Source organism: Dermochelys coriacea, chromosome 8 (assembly GCF_009764565.3).
Source record: "Dermochelys coriacea isolate rDerCor1 chromosome 8, rDerCor1.pri.v4, whole genome shotgun sequence".
In the NCBI taxonomy this organism is placed as follows: domain Eukaryota; kingdom Metazoa; phylum Chordata; order Testudines; family Dermochelyidae; genus Dermochelys; species Dermochelys coriacea.
Window position 1 is genome coordinate 102,848,736 of NC_050075.1, and position 18,688 is coordinate 102,867,423.

General features: G+C 43.0%; 1 protein-coding gene across 1 annotated transcript in view; it reads right to left on the reverse strand.

The window, feature by feature from the left end:
- The window catches only part of LOC119860006 (cytochrome P450 4B1-like), a 49,243-nt gene that overhangs the window by 22,476 nt on the left and 8,079 nt on the right, over positions 1–18,688 (reverse strand). Inside the window, exons 2-4 of the mRNA XM_038413056.2 lie at positions 9,964–10,108; positions 5,923–5,967; positions 3,794–3,921 (exon numbers count right to left, since the gene is read on the reverse strand). Of these exons, the coding sequence (XP_038268984.1) occupies positions 3,794–3,921; positions 5,923–5,967; positions 9,964–10,108 (318 nt within the window). The remainder of the gene's footprint in view (positions 1–3,793; positions 3,922–5,922; positions 5,968–9,963; positions 10,109–18,688) is intronic.

An 18,688-nucleotide genomic window follows, 5' to 3' on the forward strand; every position in this document is an offset into this window, starting at 1 on the left:
GTCCATCACCAAAGGCTTTTAAGTGAGGTAAGCTGTCATGGGATAACAGGAAAGGTCCTGTTATGGATTGGTAACTGGTTAAAGATAGGAAACAAAGGGTAGGAATAAAGGTCAGTTTTCAGAATGGAGAGAGGTAAATAGTGGTGTCCCCCAGGGGTCTGTACTGGGACCAGTCCTATTCAACATATTCATAAATGATCTGAAAAAAGGGGTAAACAGTGAGATGGCAAAATTTGCAGATGATACAAAACTACCCAAGGTTTCAGAGTAGCAGCCGTGTTAGTCTGTATTCGCAAAAAGAAAAGGAGTACTTGTGGCACCTTAGAGACTAATAAATTTGTTAGTCTCTAAGGTGCCACAAGTACTCTTTTTCTTTTTGCAAAAACTACCCAAGATAGTTAAGTCCAATGCAGACTGCAAAGAGCTACAAAAGGATCTCACAAAACTGGGTGACTGGGCAACAAAATGAGAGATGAAATTCAATGTTGATAAATGTAAAATCAGACACCTGGGAAAACATAATCCCAACTATACATATAAAATGATGGGTCTAAATTAGCTGTTACCATTCAAGAAAGAGATCTTGGAGTCATTGTGGAGTTCTCTGAAAACATCCACCCAATGTGCAGCGGTCATCAAAAAAACAAACAGAATGTTTGGAATCATTAAGAAAGGAATAAATAATAAGACAGAAAATATCCTATTCCCTCTATATAAATCCATGGTACACCCACATCTTGAATACTGCCTGCAGATGTGGTTGCCCCATCTCAAAAAAGATATATTGGATTTGAAAAGGTTCAGAAAAGGGCAACAAAAATGATTAGTGGTATGGAATGGCTGCCGTATGAGAAGAGATTAATAAAACTGGGACTTTTCAGCTTGGAAAAGAAACAATTAAGATGGATACAATGGAGATCTATAAAATCATGACTGGTGTGGAGAAAGTAAATAAATTACTCCTTCTCATAACACAAGAACTAGGGGTCACCAAATGAAATTAATAGGGGGCAGTTTAAAACAAGCAAAATGCACAGTCAACTGTGGAACTCATTTCCAAGGGATGGTGTGAAGGCCGAGATTATAACAGGATTCAAAAAAGAACTAGATAAATTCCTGGGGGCTAGGTCCATCAATGGCTCTTAACCAGGATGGATAGGGATGATGTCCCTAGCCTCTGTTTGCCAGAAGTTGGGAATGGGTGACACGGGATGGATCACTTGATGTTCTTCTTATGTTCTTAACCTTACCACCTACCAACTCCAAGAGGAAGACAGAAGAGAGCTCCTGAACCACCACCACCTTCTCCTCCACATCCCAGTTAAAGGATCAAGAGAACTAGTATTGTCAGCACTCATGATTTTATTATGCGTATCATGATTTTTGGTGTTTCTCTTAAAGCGCCAGCTCCTGGAGTCATGTGCGTGCATGAGAATTTCAGCTTTCATTTTTAAACAAGAAAACTTCTAGCTCTCATGATTACAGAAAAAGGCTTGAAAATGTTGCCCAAGTGCACTCAAAAGAGTTCAGAGACCAGAGGGCAAATAAAAAGAATCCAGTTTACCAATGGCTGGAAGCTAAAGCCAAACAAATTCAGATCAGAACTAAGTCACACATTTTTTAACTGTGATAGTGATTAACTCTGGGAACAAGGGAAATGGTGCCTTCTCCATCTCTTGATGTCTTCAGATCCAAACTGAGTGTCTTTCTGGAAGAGATGCTTTAGCCAAACAAAAATTACGGGGCTCAATACCAGAGGAATGGGATGAAATTCTATGCCTATTTTCTACAGGAGGTCAGATTAAGTGATCTAATGGTGCCTTCTGGCCTTGGATTCATTCAAAGATTCACAGTGTTTATTATTATTATTTTAATCTCATGAGTGTTAATCCAATCTTATGATCTTGACTGGCCTGATTATGATTTTTGAATAGTGGGGGTTAATAGTACCAGGATACAAGAGGGCCCTGTGAACTTCTTTCCCCCGTCCTGATTACTCCGGAGGGTGAGTTGGGGGGAATTTAGCAGAGGAGGTGTGATCGGGTGTAGCAACCCCGCACTGGTGACACAGGAATTAACAAACTGCTTTGGGCCCAAGAGGCCACTCCCCCTCGCCCATGCTGGGCACACTCCCAGCAGAGGGAGCATATAAAAGGAAGCAGCTTAGCCCAGTCTGGGCTGCCTGAGGAGGAAAGCGGACATGCACTGCAAGCTTCTGCTGAGAAGCCAACAGGACTACAGACCTCCAAGGCTGAGAATCCTGACTACACCACGGAAGCGCAGTTCACCATAGGGACTGAAGGGGATGATACACTGCAACCAGCGGAGGAGATACCAGAGTAAGGATGAAGGGTAGAAAGCGACCTGGGGGACGTGCTTGGGGATATGGAGACCTGAACCCTGCAATGGGGTAATGGGTTTTGAAGGGCCTGGTTCAGAACATGGTGTAGTAGGATGGGCCTGGGTTCCCCTCCCCGCCCTGCACTTGCCACTGGGCCATACCACTGCCAGAGAGGGCAGCTGCTTGGTCTATTGCCACTAGGCGCTACCACTGCCAGAGAAGGCAGCCCTCTGGACTCCTGTCACTAGGCACGGCTACCTCCAAAAAGAGGGAGACTCCTGAGACTCTCACTACTTACTCCTGCTAGAAAAGGCGCCCTCTTAGATTCCCACTGCCCGGGCACTGCTGCCCCGAAGCTAAGCGGCACCTTGGACCCACACTGGTCCCCTGACACGAGGAGAATGTAGGGCCCAGTGGAAGCGAATTGGGGGAGAAAGGAAGGGGGAAGAGGAAGAAATGGAGGAGGGCAGAGGGCCGATTTATATGGAAGAAGGCAGGAAAAAGTTATTCATAAGGGGAAACAGGAAAACTAAGGCAAAGGCGAGCAGACAGAAAGGGAAGAGTGAGAACAAAAAACTCAGGTATTAGTCAAACAGTTCAAAATAAAGGCCACAAAAATGACCTGGGAGCTGGAAAACAAGCTTTCCAATGTGAGACCTAAGGAGCTCAGCCCACTCAGCTTATCAAAGAGAAGGCTGAGAGGCAACTTAACGCTGTGAATTGGTACTTATTGGACTGGCCACTGCTTGGGACAGGACATTGGACAGGGTGGACCAGTGCTCTGAGGTGGTACAGAGAATCCTCTTTCTAGATGCCTGGCTGGTTTGACTTTCTCATGCATTCAGAGTTATACTGACTGCCTGGTTTGGGGTTGGGAGGGAATTTCCCCCCAGAGTAGATTGGAAGGGGCCTGTGAGGGGGGTTCACATTCGTCTGCAGCACGGAGCCAGTGCACTCCCCTGATCCTGGGTCTGGTTTGACATATAGACTCAGGGCAGCTCTAACTTGCTTTCAACTGGAACATATCCCAAAGAACTATACTAGCAGCAGAGGACTGCTGGAACACAGATGCTCTCTGGAAAACTCCCTCTGAACATCCCCACCTCCATGCTGGGGTTTCAAGGGTGTGTGTTGAGAGGATGATGTAGGGCTTGCTATACTAGCTCTCTAGTGATTTATGTTTGTTCAAAGTGAGTGCAGAGAAGATGTAAAATGCTACCACCATTGTGAGTGAGTGGAGAATTCTGATCTGGTAACATGTTACACAAGTGTAAATTATGTCATAGCATTCAAGACATAAGTGAATTGCTCTATATGTCCTTCAAATAGTACATCATGCAGGCAGAGATTCCAAGAAAACAGCGAAGAAATGGCAAGAGAGGCTTTGCCTTTAGCGTAAAAGTTGGAAAAGAACCAAGTACTGGTGATGATAATAGCAACAGCAGTTCCTACCAGCATCACTTGAGTAGATTTGGTGATCAATGACACATAAGGTTTCAAAACCCCATAGTGAAATCCAGGAGTCAGCAGTTTACGATGCTGGAACCACTTTCGCCCTTGTAAGGTCAGTAATCCTTTCCCTAGAGAAACACAGGCAACAAAGATCAGATGATTTACGTCACTAGAGAAGGGAGCTGCTCAGAAAAGTGGTATTTGGGGGGCGGGGGGAGAGGAGACGGGGGGATAATTTAGTTTTTTCTACATTCCTTGCAAAAAATATTCAAAATCTTTTGATTTATTTTGAAGAAAAAATGGAAACTGATAACAGGAAAATGTTTGCTTTTCCAAAACCATTTTTTGGTTTTTGGAGATTTAGTGTTTTTCCCCATTTCCACTCTTTTTTCCAGTGAAAAGGAGGGGATGCAGAGAAAAACTGAAAGAAAAGGGGGGGGACAACCAAAACCCCTACAATTAAAAAAGGAGTAGGTTTCCAGTTTTGAAAAATGAAATGTTTTTGGTTTCGGGGCTTTGTCAAAAATTCAGAAAATTTCAAGAAAACCCACTTATATATCCACAAAAATTTTCATTTAAGAAAGGTCTTTTTCTCATTGAAAAAAGTTCCAAATTAAAAAAATTCAGCCTATTAGTCAATGCAATCTGATTATTTCTGTATCAATGCCTAAGCCTCAAGTAATTTGGGTCCACGATCAACAGTATTACTAGCTACGCAGTTCAAGTTTGGGGAATGCTGCGCACCTGGTATTTCTGGCTCAACTGGAAGAACGGACCAGACTCTAATGAGGTAGTTTCTTCTTGCAAAATCTCCAGCCTGACTTTCTTCTAAGTGAAAGAGGTTCAGATAAGCAGCTTCTGAATGTGTCTCCAAACCAAACCTCAGCATCTCCCTCGCACCCTCACCCCCAATCACTATGTTTTATCCTGTTTGCTCGTTTCAAGGTAAATGTCTTACAAAAATCTCATTTTCATGTAAATATTTATCTCCAAGGTGGAAAGGTAACTGGGTTTTCCCATCACTACCCTATTACAGGCTTTCCCCTGGTACCATTAGCCTATTGTAAGACTGCAGTCACCCTTTTCGTAATAGAGAGCAGAGAGACCTGAGGGGAGCAAGAAGATTCCTTCAGGGTGAGGACAAAGCCTATGGGTGGAGGGTGGGGGTAAGACACGTGATTGGAACAAGCTCCTATGGTTGACCCTGACGCAAGGGCAGGAACTGGGCCTCTTGGGGAGAAACCGTGGGAGGAGCTGATTGTTACAAAGAACCGAAGAAGGGACTGAGAAAAAGGCAGGAAGGAGTCCAGGGAGGCAGCAGCAAGGTGTCTGAGGGAGCATACCTTGGCTGCTTATCCCAGGGTTCCTGGCCTGGAGCCCAGTGTAGATGGTGGATCTGGGTTCCCCTATTAGCTACTGGGAAGGTGGCTTGAAGCCCCTGACATACGGGGATCAGGCTGATTTAAAGCCCTGGGGAAAGGGTATAAGGAGTGGACACTGACGCTGAGATTTGGGACCGAGGACCAGACGTAAGGACACCGGACTTTGTTGGACTTTCTCTCACCCCAGAAGGGGTGTGACCAAACCATGACCTGGCTAGCAGGCTGAGTGGCAAGAAGAGGCAGAACGCCTCTGGGTCAGAGTGACCATCACTAGAGAGGCAATTGCTGCAGTAAATCAACTCCTCTGCAAGCTACTTTTAATGTTTAATACACTGTATAGCTTTTAAAATGAAAATGAATTAAAGAATGAAAGTCTTAAAAATCCCAGACAACATAAACACTTCAGACAGCTGCTAAACAAACCATTAAGGCAGGAGAGCAAAAGCAGGGAGACCCAAAAGCAGGGAGACATGTTGTAATTCTACTCATTTGAACAGCTCCATCCCATCTCACACTCTGTTTGTATAGTGCCGGCACAATGAGGCCCCTCACACAGTTGGCCCTGCCTTAGGCACTATTGTAATAAACATGAATAGTCAGAATAAGGGATGAAGTTGCCCCGGGAAGTTTTATGTATTGAAACAATCTGAAACTGCCTTGCTTTGCAATCATGGAAACACAAGGACTCAGCTGGTGGAGTAGCTTCTCCGTATCATTATTGATGGCTAAAAGCAAGACTATACATACCAATCCATGGGAGTACGTAGCGATAGAAAATATTATCCTTGGGATCTGCAAAATCGTGATTGGGAGAGAAAAAAAGCTTTGTGTTAGTGGTTTGGTTCACATTGATTGATTACATTGGTCATTCATATCCCTAGACAGCCTGTCTGCAGACCTATAGTAATGGGTGTGGAGTTGCCTCTAATCTATGGGTTTGTCTAGATGGTGAGCTAGTGTGCAGTACACTGAGGCGTTCCTAGCATGCCATGCACTAATGGTCCATCTGGATGGTGCAACTATGTGCTAAAAGTTCCCTAGCACATGTTGACCTGCTCTCCACTAAGAATTGTTTTTAGTTAATGTGCAGCACGCTAACGCACTGTAGATTTACAGCCCAGCTTGCCAAGCACTAACTCACCATCTAGACAAGCCCTTAGAATACTATGGGCTCCATACGTTTGTCTGAGCTTTGTTCAGGGAAACCACCCAGGAAGACAGACAGTAGTCCGGATAAGAGCTCACTAACACACACCTTTCAGAGTAGCAGCCGTGTTAGTCTGTATTCGCAAAAAGAAAAGGAGGACTTGTGGCACCTTAGAGACTAACACATTTATTTGAGTATAAGCTTTCGTGAGCTACAGCTCACTTCACCTGGGACTCGTAACGGTGATATGTTATCTCCACTCCCCAGGGTTGAATCACCCTAGGAAGGGGGAGATGGGTTTAGCTGATGGTTAAGGGGGAGAAACTGCCCACCAAACCTTAGGCTGCCTAGAGTGCCTACCAAGGCAAGGAGGGTAAGATGAACATACATATAGGCCTTTTGTTGTTTTAGAAACCTTTTCCCTTGCCATACTGTGTTTCTACTCTTAGGACTAAACAATACTTTGTTTAAGAAGGCTGGTTTGGATCTTCTATCCCCTGCTGGCCTCTAGATCCCAGAGGGAAGAACTGTAGGTACCGAGTCCAGTAGGATCTGTTGGAATAAGCACAGTTTGTACACAGGGTGATACAGTCTAGTACCTGGTCTAAGAGTGGGAGAATCACAGGATTCTGCCCTAGAGGTGAAGGCTTGAAGCCACCTGGAAAGGGATACATTCAGAAGAGGGGACAGAGGTGCAACTAGCCCTGAACTGTAACCCCCTGTCGTACCATAATATAGAAAGGAAAGTTGCTCCCCCTCTGTGCTTTATCTCTGGGATATTAAAATAATGGGGGAACGGCATATAATAAATAACTAAGCACAATGTGAAATCTCTGCATGAAGAAGAGACACAAGACTACAATGACCAAGGATACTGTAGGTCTAGAGCTGAATAGGAACATTGTACAGGGCCAGCCTATATCGTTAAAATAAAAGGACCATTTGTACTAACACTGTGAACCCTCGTCCCCCGCAACCTTCTCCCCCATCACAGTTCAGAACGGTTTATTGTCTCTGGATATGCTAAAAGTGAGCTGTAGCTCATGATGAAGTGAGCTGTAGCTCATGAAAGCTTATGCTCAAATAAATTTGTTAGTCTCTAAGATGCCACAAGTACTCCTTTTCTTTTTTGCGAATACAGACTAACACGGCTGCTACTCTGAATCCTAGCTACTGTGTTCTTTTTATGTAGCCCTATATAAATAGACACACAGGGCAGGTAGAGGTACAGCATGCAAGTCTCCAAGAAATTTTTTTTCTATGGTAGAGAAATACCCTTGCAGTACTTCAGAGCTGGGTAGCAATATGTGGTTGTATACAGACCCATGGTCATTGGATAGTTTCACATTTTCTATCTGGGACTAGGGATCTCTCTGAGACATTGTGTTTGAAAAACTCAGAATGGATGGAGCTCCCTGGAAAGCTGAAGTTGCTATTATTGTTACTGCAAAACTGCAGAGAAGCCAGCCAGAGACTCCAGCCGACAGAGGCAGAAGCAGCCAAAGAAGGGACTTCAGCAGTGGAGAGAGAGGAGATAAAATGGAGCCCATAGTGTAGATTGCTCTGTGATACACTTAAGTTAGAACCCTGGAAGGTGTATGAATAGTTCATTTTTTTTCTGTCCAATATGCATTAATTTGCATTTAACAACAATATGTTGCATCTGCTATTGTGTTGCCCATTCAGTTAGCTTGGTTGGGTCCATTTGAAGTGTCTCACAGCCTGATTTAGTTTTGACTAACTTAAATAACTGTAATTTGCAAATTTCAGAGTAGCAGCCATGTTAGTCTGTATTCGCAAAAGAAAAGGAGTACTTGTGGCACCTTAGAGACTAACAAATTTATTTGAGCATAAGCTTTCGTGAGCTACAGCTCACTTCCAATGAAGTGAGCTGTAGCTCACGAAAGCTTATGCTCAAATAAATTTCTTAGTCGCTAAGGTGCCACAAGTACTCCTTTTCTTTTTGTAATTTGCAATTTTTGCTACCTCACTGCTCAACCCTCTATAAACACATACATAAAATCATCCATCCTCACCTGTTACCTCCCCTAACTCTCCTCGTGTAACTCCTTTGGAAAGGGTGCTTCTGAAATGCTACACTGAGCATCTACCGGACTTGCCCCTGAATCGCGGCAGCAGTTGGTGGCAGAGGAGACAGACTGGCTAGCCACACAACCAGAACCAGCCAAAATGAGGCAGCACTGCGAGACAGGATGTTTGATTTTACTTTCAGTTTTTTGGCTGTGTTTGGAGTGTAGCAGGGAGAGAAACATCACAGCCAGGGAGGACCTTTCAGCCCTCCACATTCCTATCCAAGGGAGGATTTTATGGGATTTTTGGGACACTCAATGTGGAGTAATGTGGAGAGTCATGGTCGGGTTACCAAGAGCCAACCTACCTGCACATTGGAATCCGGACCAGAGAGCAACAAGGATGATCTGGCCATTCTTGGGGTGGATACTTCATAAGAACATCCTTATTTATTTATTCTGCTGTTTTGTTTTAAGCCAGCCACCAACTTCAGTGCTGCAACACCAATCAAAGGATGATTCTTAATTCACTATTTACCTAGGCAGGTGCTGGGCCCAAAGGGTGGCTTTTAGTGGCTGTATATGTTGGAAGGGGTGGATTTTATATATTGTTGTTTTTGTCTTTTATTATCCTGATCCCTTTTTCCTTTGTCCCTTAGCCTCATTTCCGCATACCTAATCAATATATACTGTTTTATTACCTGGGAATTGTGATAGCTATTTTATTTGTGTGTGCTCTAACTGACACTCCTCTTTATGATATTGTGTGTGAAATATTTTCTGAAGGGACAAGCCCCCTATGTTCTCTGCACTAGGAGGGGTTTCCTTGGATGGAAGTACCAGGCGCCCTTATAGGTGAACTGAATACCCATAACAAATGTTCCCACATTTTCCCATGCATGTGCAGAATGAATCTTGTTATGTGCCCCAATATGGAAGTGATGTGTGGTGGGGGTGGGGCCGAGAGGTTCAGAGTGTAGGAGGTGGCTCAGGGCTGGGGCAGAGGGTTGGCAGGTTGGTGGGGGGTGAGGGCTCTGGCTCAGGGTGTGGACTCTTGGTTGTGACCAGAAATGAGGGGGTTCAGGGTGCGGGGGGGATCAGGGCTGGGTCCAGGAATGAGGGGTTCAGGGTGCGGGAGGGGAGTCAGGGCTGGGACAGAGGGTTGGAGTGTGGGAAGTGAGGGCTCCGGCTGTTGGTGTGGGCTCTGGGGTGGGGCCAGGGATGAGGGGTTTGGGGTGCAGGCTGCCCTGGGGCTGCGGTCAGGAGAGAGGACTCCCCCCAGCTCTCTCTCCCTGCAGCAGCACTGGGCTTGCGGGGAGAGGCGCCTCTCCCCACCACAGCAGCTCCGGGGCTGGGGGAGAGGCATTTCTCTCTGCCACAGCCCTGAGCGCCTGCGTGGCCCTTGATAGGTTGCTGTGCGGCCAAGCGGTTTGAAGGGAACTTAGCCCATAACCCCAAGGAGAAAAGGCAGAAGGCTGCAGCCATACATCAGGGCTGAGCTTACACTTGCTTACTCAATTCCCAGCAGGCCTCACAGCAGAATCACACCTTGGAGGACTTCAATAACAAGTGTGTTGTTCTCATTCAGAGGCAAAATGCACCACCTCTTACCTCCCCTGGCACATACAGCCTTAGCATAATCAGCATCGTTGAGGCTCACAAATACTACAAATTTCCCAAACCACACGGGGAAGGCACGTGCGTACTTTTTACTCCATTCCAAAGCCTTGTCCAGATCCTTCCCTCTTCCGGTGAACTGCAACAATGATGGAGGAAAAAGAGAACAGAAGCAATAGGTCAGGCATTTGCCAAAATCTCTCTCCTGTAGAGTTCAAGACAACATTTCCAATGTCAGAAGAATGGATAACTATCACCGGACAATGCAAAATCTAAAGTATGTGATCTATCCGGTATAGAAGAACTATTATTTAATAATCCATTGCTGTGAAAGTGAGATGAACAAACATTTAAGCAAGCAAAGTACACAAACCTCCTTTCCCTAGTGCAATCCAGTATTAAGATGCTCCATCTTCCACCCACAAAGTCTCACTTCAAAATTTACCTCCCTTCATATACCCTGTGGGAGTAGAACCAGGCTTGAAGGTCTTTGTTTTTGTCAGATTTACAATGTCATTTGATAGCAGTGGTTAGTAGCTTAATAAAAGAATTGTGCCTTACCGTAAAAGCAACCAACCTCAACCATGGGCTAGATAATGCAGCACTTGAAACTATGGTGCCTACAATAATAAGTACATTAAAAATCTACAGCACCAGATAAAATGATAAGATGAGCCAGTTGGATCCAGTTTGTAAACTTCTATGATACAGTCTCAGATTTTTTGTTAACACATTTCAGATGCTTTAGGTTGTTCAATGATATCTTAGTAACCTGAAAGGCGACCAGATGCCTTCCAAAGACAAAGAAAACAAGTGCTAGCAGGCATCTGGTGTCACTTATACACAAGTGATATCATGGGTAGAGCATGGCTGGAAATTTTGTCACAGGATATTTTCAAAGAACATTGACTTTTCAACCACATTAACTGCCTTTGGTTGGGGATGGGATTTTGCTTAGTTTCTCTCCTTTTTTAAAAGTCTCCTCCTCTCCATTTTCCAGAGTGTATGGGGGGGAGGGGGAAACACATGTGAGAGGGAAAGAAAGGGTGAGGAGGGGAATCAAAATCCAAACATCAGAAATGGATTTTGTGGGGAGGGGATTGAAAAAGACAAAACAAAATGAAAAACTTCCATGTGAAGTGAAATGGAAACTTTCATTCAATTTTTCCCCCCCAAAAATGAAAATTTCCACACACACAAATTTGAACAAAACAGAAAACTTTCATTTCTTTCTAAAATTTCCATAGAAATTAATGTGGATTGTTTTGGCCAGCCCTAATCAAGTGCCTTCTTTTGTCTCTTCTCACAATGAAGACTCCGAGGGTACATCTACACTTAAAAAAAAACACCCCACAACAGTAAGTCTCAGAGCCCAGGTCAACTGACTCAGGCTTGTGGGGTTCATGCTACAGGGCTTAAAATAGAAGTGTAGACACTTCCAGCATTGACCCTTAAACCTGGCAAGGGGTTGGATCTCACAGCCCAAGCTCCAGCCTGAGCAGACATGTCTACAGTGCTATATTTAGCCCAGTAGCATGAGCCCAGCATGTAGACACGGATTCTGCAATGCAATGTCATGGTCTCTTTCGTGTTTTTGTTTGTTTTTTTTATTTTGCAGTGTAGATGGGCCTACAGGGATGGATCCTCAGCAGGTGCAAATCAGCGTGGCTCCTTTGATGATGTATGGTCTAGCTCAGAGGTGCCTAACAGAAGTATATGTATATTACATCAACGCTGTTACCTTTATCAATCAAAATTTTAATTTCATCAGAAAAAGAGATTCCGTCAAACTAACTTGGTATATTTTAAATAAACCCATATTGATTGGTATTAATTATATTACCCTGCTTTAATTCTTTATTAATCCAGTCCTGTATCAGTCACTCCATTATCTTGGTTGGGATCGATGTCAGACTGACTGGCCTATAATTACCCGAATCCTCCCTGTGACAGGTATAGCAATTTCCTGCAAAATCCTGGACAAACCTTATTGAATTAAGTATCCTAGGAGTTCATTGTATTAAAATACAAATGTATTTCTATTATTATGGGATGGTATCTAACTTCTAGGGGGAGACAGGACTAATGTAAACTTTGGAAAGGGTTTTGTGCTTCAAAGAACTCTTAAACCAATGGGCCAAGAAAAGAATGAACTTTTAAAGATCAACAGTTTTCCCAGGAAATCTCTAGGATGGGTGTGCAATGCATCTACTCTGGTTATGCAAGCTTCTCCCTGATGGGGAACCCCCCTGTATGACTAATTACCCATTCATGGTCTCTTCAAAGATCCAAACTCAACAAAGGAGGGGCTCATAGATTCATGAGTATGCTCGTTTTAAGATAACAGCTGTTAAGAATTTGTGACCCTTGGTGAAGTTTGGAGGACTGTTCACCAGCCAGAGATCTTGTTAGAGCTGGAGGTGATCTCTGGTAAACCACACGTGTAAGTTCTTTTATTGTTTGTTTTTAATATGTTTTCTCTGTAATGCTTATACCTTAAGAATAAATGTGCTTGCTTAGAAAGAGCTGTGTGGTAACTTTTTAATACTGTGGCAATTACACTGTTTACTGGCTCTGAGGAGAAAAGTAAAGCAGACCTCCACAGGCAGTCTGCCCTTTGCTGGGGAATTCATAGTGCAGGCAGGGAGTTGTGAAGCCTGAAAATGCTCTTGTCAGAAGGGAGAGAGATGTGTGCCTCTGAAAGCTTATGCTCTAATAAATTTGTTAATCTCTAAGCTGCCACAAGTACTCCTGTTCTTTTTGCCCAAAAGAAGTGACTGCGGAGGAGCTGGGACCCTAGCGTTGGTGCCCTGGAGGACCATAGAAGGGGAATTACAAGTGCAGTTTCCTTGAACTGTGACAATGCCATTTACTCTTTTTAAAAATTTCTATCCATTGTCCCCTAATTTATTATACAACTGAATATTAATACTTTCAACATTTGATCTGTTTCCTTCAAGTCAATATCAAAATCAAAATCGATGCCAAGAGTTTTGACTTTGTTATTGTTCTCGTCCATTGAACTGAAAACATATACGATGTCCAAATTGTCTTCGTGGTGCAGTGTTGATTTACACCGGCTAGGGAATCTGGACCTGCAAGTACACATAGTTAGGATCATCCATTTAAAATTTCATCTCCCCCCACACCATCTTGTGCTTCTTACACTTCATCCACACTTCTGCCCTGATAGCTCCTTCTGGCTCCACCACTCACTCCTGATTCTGTGTCTTGTCTTCTGCCGTGCCTGCATTGTTGGCACAAGCACCCAGCTAATGTTCCTTTTGTACCATCCTCCTTTTTCTTAAAACTTCTGAAGTGCCACCTACTCCAGGAGGTGTTATTGCTACAAGGGTCAAACTCAGCTCTGCTTGGTCTCTGTTGCATTAGCTTGTGCCAAAGGATTTGATCATGTTTCCTTAAAAGTCAGTGAGGAAAATCATTAGTTTTCATGGCGCTGATAAGGACAGGGATTATTATTTTACAGCACCGTGTGCTTTTACGGTACTATAAGAATTAGTGAATATCTAGATTACTAAATATTAGTAATGAATGACCTGTGCTGGTTGGGAACCTGAAATTCTGTTTTATGGGAAAATCTGTGAATTCAAAATTAATCTTTGTTCAGAATTAGAATTCAGAGTAGCAGCCGTGTTAGTCTGTATTCGCAAAAAGAAAAGGAGTACTTGTGGCACCTTAGAGACTAACAAATTTATTTGAGCATAAGCTTTCGAGAGGTACAGCTCACTTCATCGATTGCATCCGATGAAGTGAGCTGTAGCTCACGAAAGCTTATGCTCAAATAAGTTTGTCAGAATCAGAATGAAACACTGATTTTCAAAGTCTCCTGTGAAATGAAATGTTTGGGGGAAAAAGTCATTTGGGGGTCCGTTAAAATTTTCCATTTCAATAAAATCAAAATGGTATGTTTCAGTTTTGATTTTTTTCTTTACATTTTAGTTGATGTTTATGTTTTATATTGTTCTATTTTACATTTCATTTTTACGTTTACATTATTTTATACAAATAAAATATTTTAAAAAATTCAAAACAAAAAAGCTGTTTTGAAACAAACGCTTCATTTTGATTTTTTTTCCTAAACCAAATTGAGTTAAAATTGATATGTCTATGGAATGTTTGGATTTCGATTAATCGGGTTTTGTGATAGAATCATATTCCAGCTGCAAGTTTTCGGCCAGCTCTGTTAATGACAAAGGAGAAGACAAAAGATAGGCGTCTGATATGTGCCTTTGCCAAGCCCGCCCTTTTCCCACCCATTTTTATTCATTGGACTTGTCAACTGACTTTTAACTTGGGTGGCTGCTGTGATTTCTGAGGCCCCTACACTGTTGATCATTGGTGTCATAATAGTGAAAAGAATTATAATTATTGCTCCCCCTGTCTGTCTATCTCCGCCTGTTGTAAGCTCTTTGGGGCAGGGGCTGTCTTTTTGTTATATGTTTGAACAATGCCTAGGACAATGGAATTCTGGTCCATGACTGGGGCTCCTAGGTGCTACCCCAATATAGATTTATGATTAGTTGTTGTAACAGCAGGTCACCATAGTCCAGCACTCCAAATGTCCGAGGGTTCACTTTGTGCAAACAGGGACCCCAACCTGCCGTCTGTGGGACTCCTACGACCATAGGCTGCAGCCCCTCCCAAGCTTCTGTTTTGTTTTAGATTCATAGATACTAAGGTCAGAAGGGACCATTCTGATCATCTAGTCCGACCTCCTGCACAACGCAGGCCACAGAATCTCACCCACCCACTCCTACAAAAAACCTCACCTATGTCTGAGCTATTGAAGTCCTCAAATCATGGTTTAAAGACTTCAAGGAACAGACAATCCTCCCTCAAGTGACCCGTGCCCCATTCTACAGAGGAAGGTGAAAAACCTTCAGGGCCTCTCCAATCTGCCCTGGAGGAAAATTCCTTCCCGACCCCAAATATGGCGATCAGCTAAATCCTGAGCATATGGGCAAGATTCACCAGCCAGATACTACAGAAAATTCTTTCCTGGGTAACTCAGATCCCACCCATCTAATATCCCATCACAGGCCATTAGGCCTATTTACCCTGAATATTTAAAGATCAATTAATTACCAAAATCACATTATCCCATCGTACCATCTCCTCCATAAACTTATCGAGTTTAATCTTAAAGCCAGATAGATCTTTTGCCCCCACTGCTTCCCTTGGAAGGCTATTCCAAAACTTCACTCCTCTGATGGTTAGAAACCTTCGTCTAATTTCAAGTCTAAACTTCCTGGTGGCCAGTTTATACCCATTTGTTCTTGTGTCCACACTGTTACTAAGCTTAAATAATTCCTCTCCCTCTCCGGTATTTATCCCGCTGATATATTTATAGAGAGCAATCATATCTCCCCTCAACCTTCTTTTAGTTAGGCTAAACAAGCCAAGCTCCTTAAGTCTCCTTTCATAAGACAAGTTTTCCATTCCTCGGATCATCCTAGTAGCCCTTCTCTGTACCTGCTCCAGTTTAAATTCATCCTTCTTAAACATGGGAGACCAGAACTGCACACAGTATTCTAGGTGAGGTCTCACCACTGCCTTGTATAATGGTACTAAAACCTCCTTATCCCTACTGGAAATATCTCTCCTGATGCATCCCAAGACCTCATTAGCTTTTCTCACAGCCATATCACATTGGCAGTTCATAGTCATCCTATGATCAACCAATACTCCAAGGTCCTTCTCCTCTTCCGTTACTTCTAATTGATGTGTCCCCAGCTTATAACTAAAATTCTTGTTATTAATCCCTAAATGCATAACCTTACACTTCTCACTATTAAATTTCATCCTATTACTATTACTCCAGTTTACAAGGTCATCCAGATCCTCCTGTATAATATTCCGATCCTTCTCTAAATTGGCAATACCTCCCAGCTTTGTATCATCTGCAAACTTTATTAGCACACTCCCACTTTTTGTGCCAAGGTCAGTAATAAAAAGATTAAATAAGATTGGTCCCAAAACTGATCCCTGAGGAACTCCACTGGTAACCTCCCTCCAGCCTGACAGTTCGCCTTTCAGTAGGACCCATTGTAGTCTCCCCTTTAACCAATTCCTTATCCACCTTTCAATGTTCATATTGAGCTCCATCTTTTCCAATTTAACTAATAATTCCCCATGTGGCACAGTATCAAACGCCTTACTGAAATCTAGGTAAATTAGATCCACTGAGTTTCCTTTGTCTAAAAAATCTGTTACTTTCTCAAAGAAGATCAGGTTGGTTTGGCACAATCTACCTTTTGTAAAACCATGTTGTATTTTGTCCCATTTACCATTGACTTCAATGTCCTTAACTAATTTCTCCTTCAAAATTTTTTCCAAGACCTTGCATACTACAGATGTCAAACTAACTGGCCTGTAGTTACCCAGATCACATTTTTTTCCTTTTTTAAAAATAGGAACTATATTAGCAATTCTCCAATCATTCGGTACAACTCCTGAGTTTACAGATTCATTAAAAATTCTTGCTAATGGGCTTGCAATTTCAGGTGCCAATTCCTTTAATATTCTTGGATGAAGATTATCTGGGCCCCCTGATTTAGTCCCATTAAGCTGTTTGAGTTTCGCTTCTACCTCAGATATGGTAATATCTACCTCCATATCCTCATTCCCATTTGTCATGCTACCATTATCCCTAAGATCCTCTTTAGCCTTATTAAAGACTGAGGCAAAGTATTTGTTTAGATATTGGGCCATGCCTAGATTATCTTTAACCTCCACTCCATCCTCAGTGTTTAGCGGCCCCACTTCTTCTTTCTTAGTTTTCTTCTTATTTATATGGCTATAGAACCTTTTACTATTGGTTTTAATTCCCTTTGCAAGATCCAACTCTACTCAACTTTTAGCCCGTCTCACTTTATCCCTACATGTTCTGACCTCAATAAGGTAGCTTTCCTTGCGGATCCCTCCCATCTTCCACTCCCTGTAAGCTTTCTGCTTCTTCTTAATCACCTCTCTAAGATGCTTGCTCATCCAGCTTGGTCTACAACTCCTTCCTGTGAATTTTTTCCCCTTTTTTGGGATACAGGCTTCCGATAGCTTCTGCAGCTTTGATTTAAAGTAATCCCAGGCCTCCTCTACCTTTAGATCCATAAGTTCTTCAGTCCAATCCACTTCCCTAACTAATTTCCTTAATTTTTGAAAGTCAGCCCTTTTGAAATCAAAAACCCTAGTTGCAGATTTATTTTTGTTAATCCTTCCGTTCAGTTTGAACTGAATTAGCTCATGATCACTTGAGCCAAGATTATCCCCTACAGCCGTTTCTTCTATGAGGTCCTCGCTACTCACCAAAATTAAATCTAAAATGGCATCCCCTCTAGTCGGTTCAGCAACTACTTGATGAAGGAATCCATCAGTTATCGCATCTAGGAAAATCTGAGCCCTATTATTATTACTAGCACTGGTCCTCCAATCTATATCTGGGAAGTTAAAGTCTCCCATGATCATGCAGTTTCCATTAGTATTTACCTTATTAAAAACATTAAAAAGGGCTCTATCCATATCCAAATTAGATCCCGGAGGTCTATAGCACACCCCAAGCACTATCGTAGGAGAGGCTTTACTAGTTATCTTCCCCAATGTAATTTTTGCCCAGACAGACTCTGTCTTATCCATTGCATTGCTTCTTATTTCTTTACATTCTACCTCATCATTGATATACAATGCTACTCCACCACCTTTACCTTTATTTCTGTCTTTCCTAAACAGCATATACCCTTCAATACCTGTAGTCCAGTCATGACTATTATTCCACCATGTTTCTGTTATCCCTATAATATCTGGTTTCACTTCCTGCACCAGTAGCTCTAGCTCCTCAATTTTGTTACCTAGGCTCCTTGCATTGGTGTACAAACATCTTAATTTTTGCTGTTTGGCCTTGCTCACATTTTGGACCCTATTAGGCACAGTCATTCTACAGCCAGTATAACCTATTAGACTAGTATCCACACCGCCCTCGCTCCTTATATACATTCTCCTACCCACGGCTATATCCTTTCTTACTTCGTCTTCTTCCCTCTCAATGCTAAAATCTGGCGTGGAGATTACCTGGACATCTCCCAACCATCTTCCCCAAATTCCTAGTTTAAAGCTCTCTTTATCAGTTGTGCCAGCCTTGATCCTAGAAGTCTATTTCCTTCCCTACTCAGATCAAGTCCATCCCGAGAGAACTGTCCTCTGTCCATGAATGCCTCCCAGTGGCCATACTTCCCAAAGCCCTCCTTATAGCACCACTGCCTAAGCCATCTGTTGACAGTCATAATCTTGTCACACCTTCGTTGCCCTTCTCTAGGAACAGGCAGGATCCCATTAAAGATCACCTGAGCCTCAATTTCCTTAAGCGTCTTCCCCAGCCTAGCATAGTCTCCCTTAATACTTTCCAGCGAGAATCTAGCCGTATCATTTGTTCCCACATGAAGGATAATTAGGGGATTCTTTCCCGCTCCCTTTTGGATCCTTTTCAACCTCAGGTCTACAGCCCGTATCTTAGCACCCGGAAGACAGCACATCCTTCTATTCTCTGGATCAGCTCTAGTTACAGGCCTGTCTATGGACCAGTTAACCCTCTTTTCCCCAACCTCCCATCAGGGTAGGGATTCACTCATCTCCTGGGACATTCATTCAGCACCAGTCCCCCACCAGTGATGCTTCAATCCCAATTTTAATTATTTATACATGATACTGT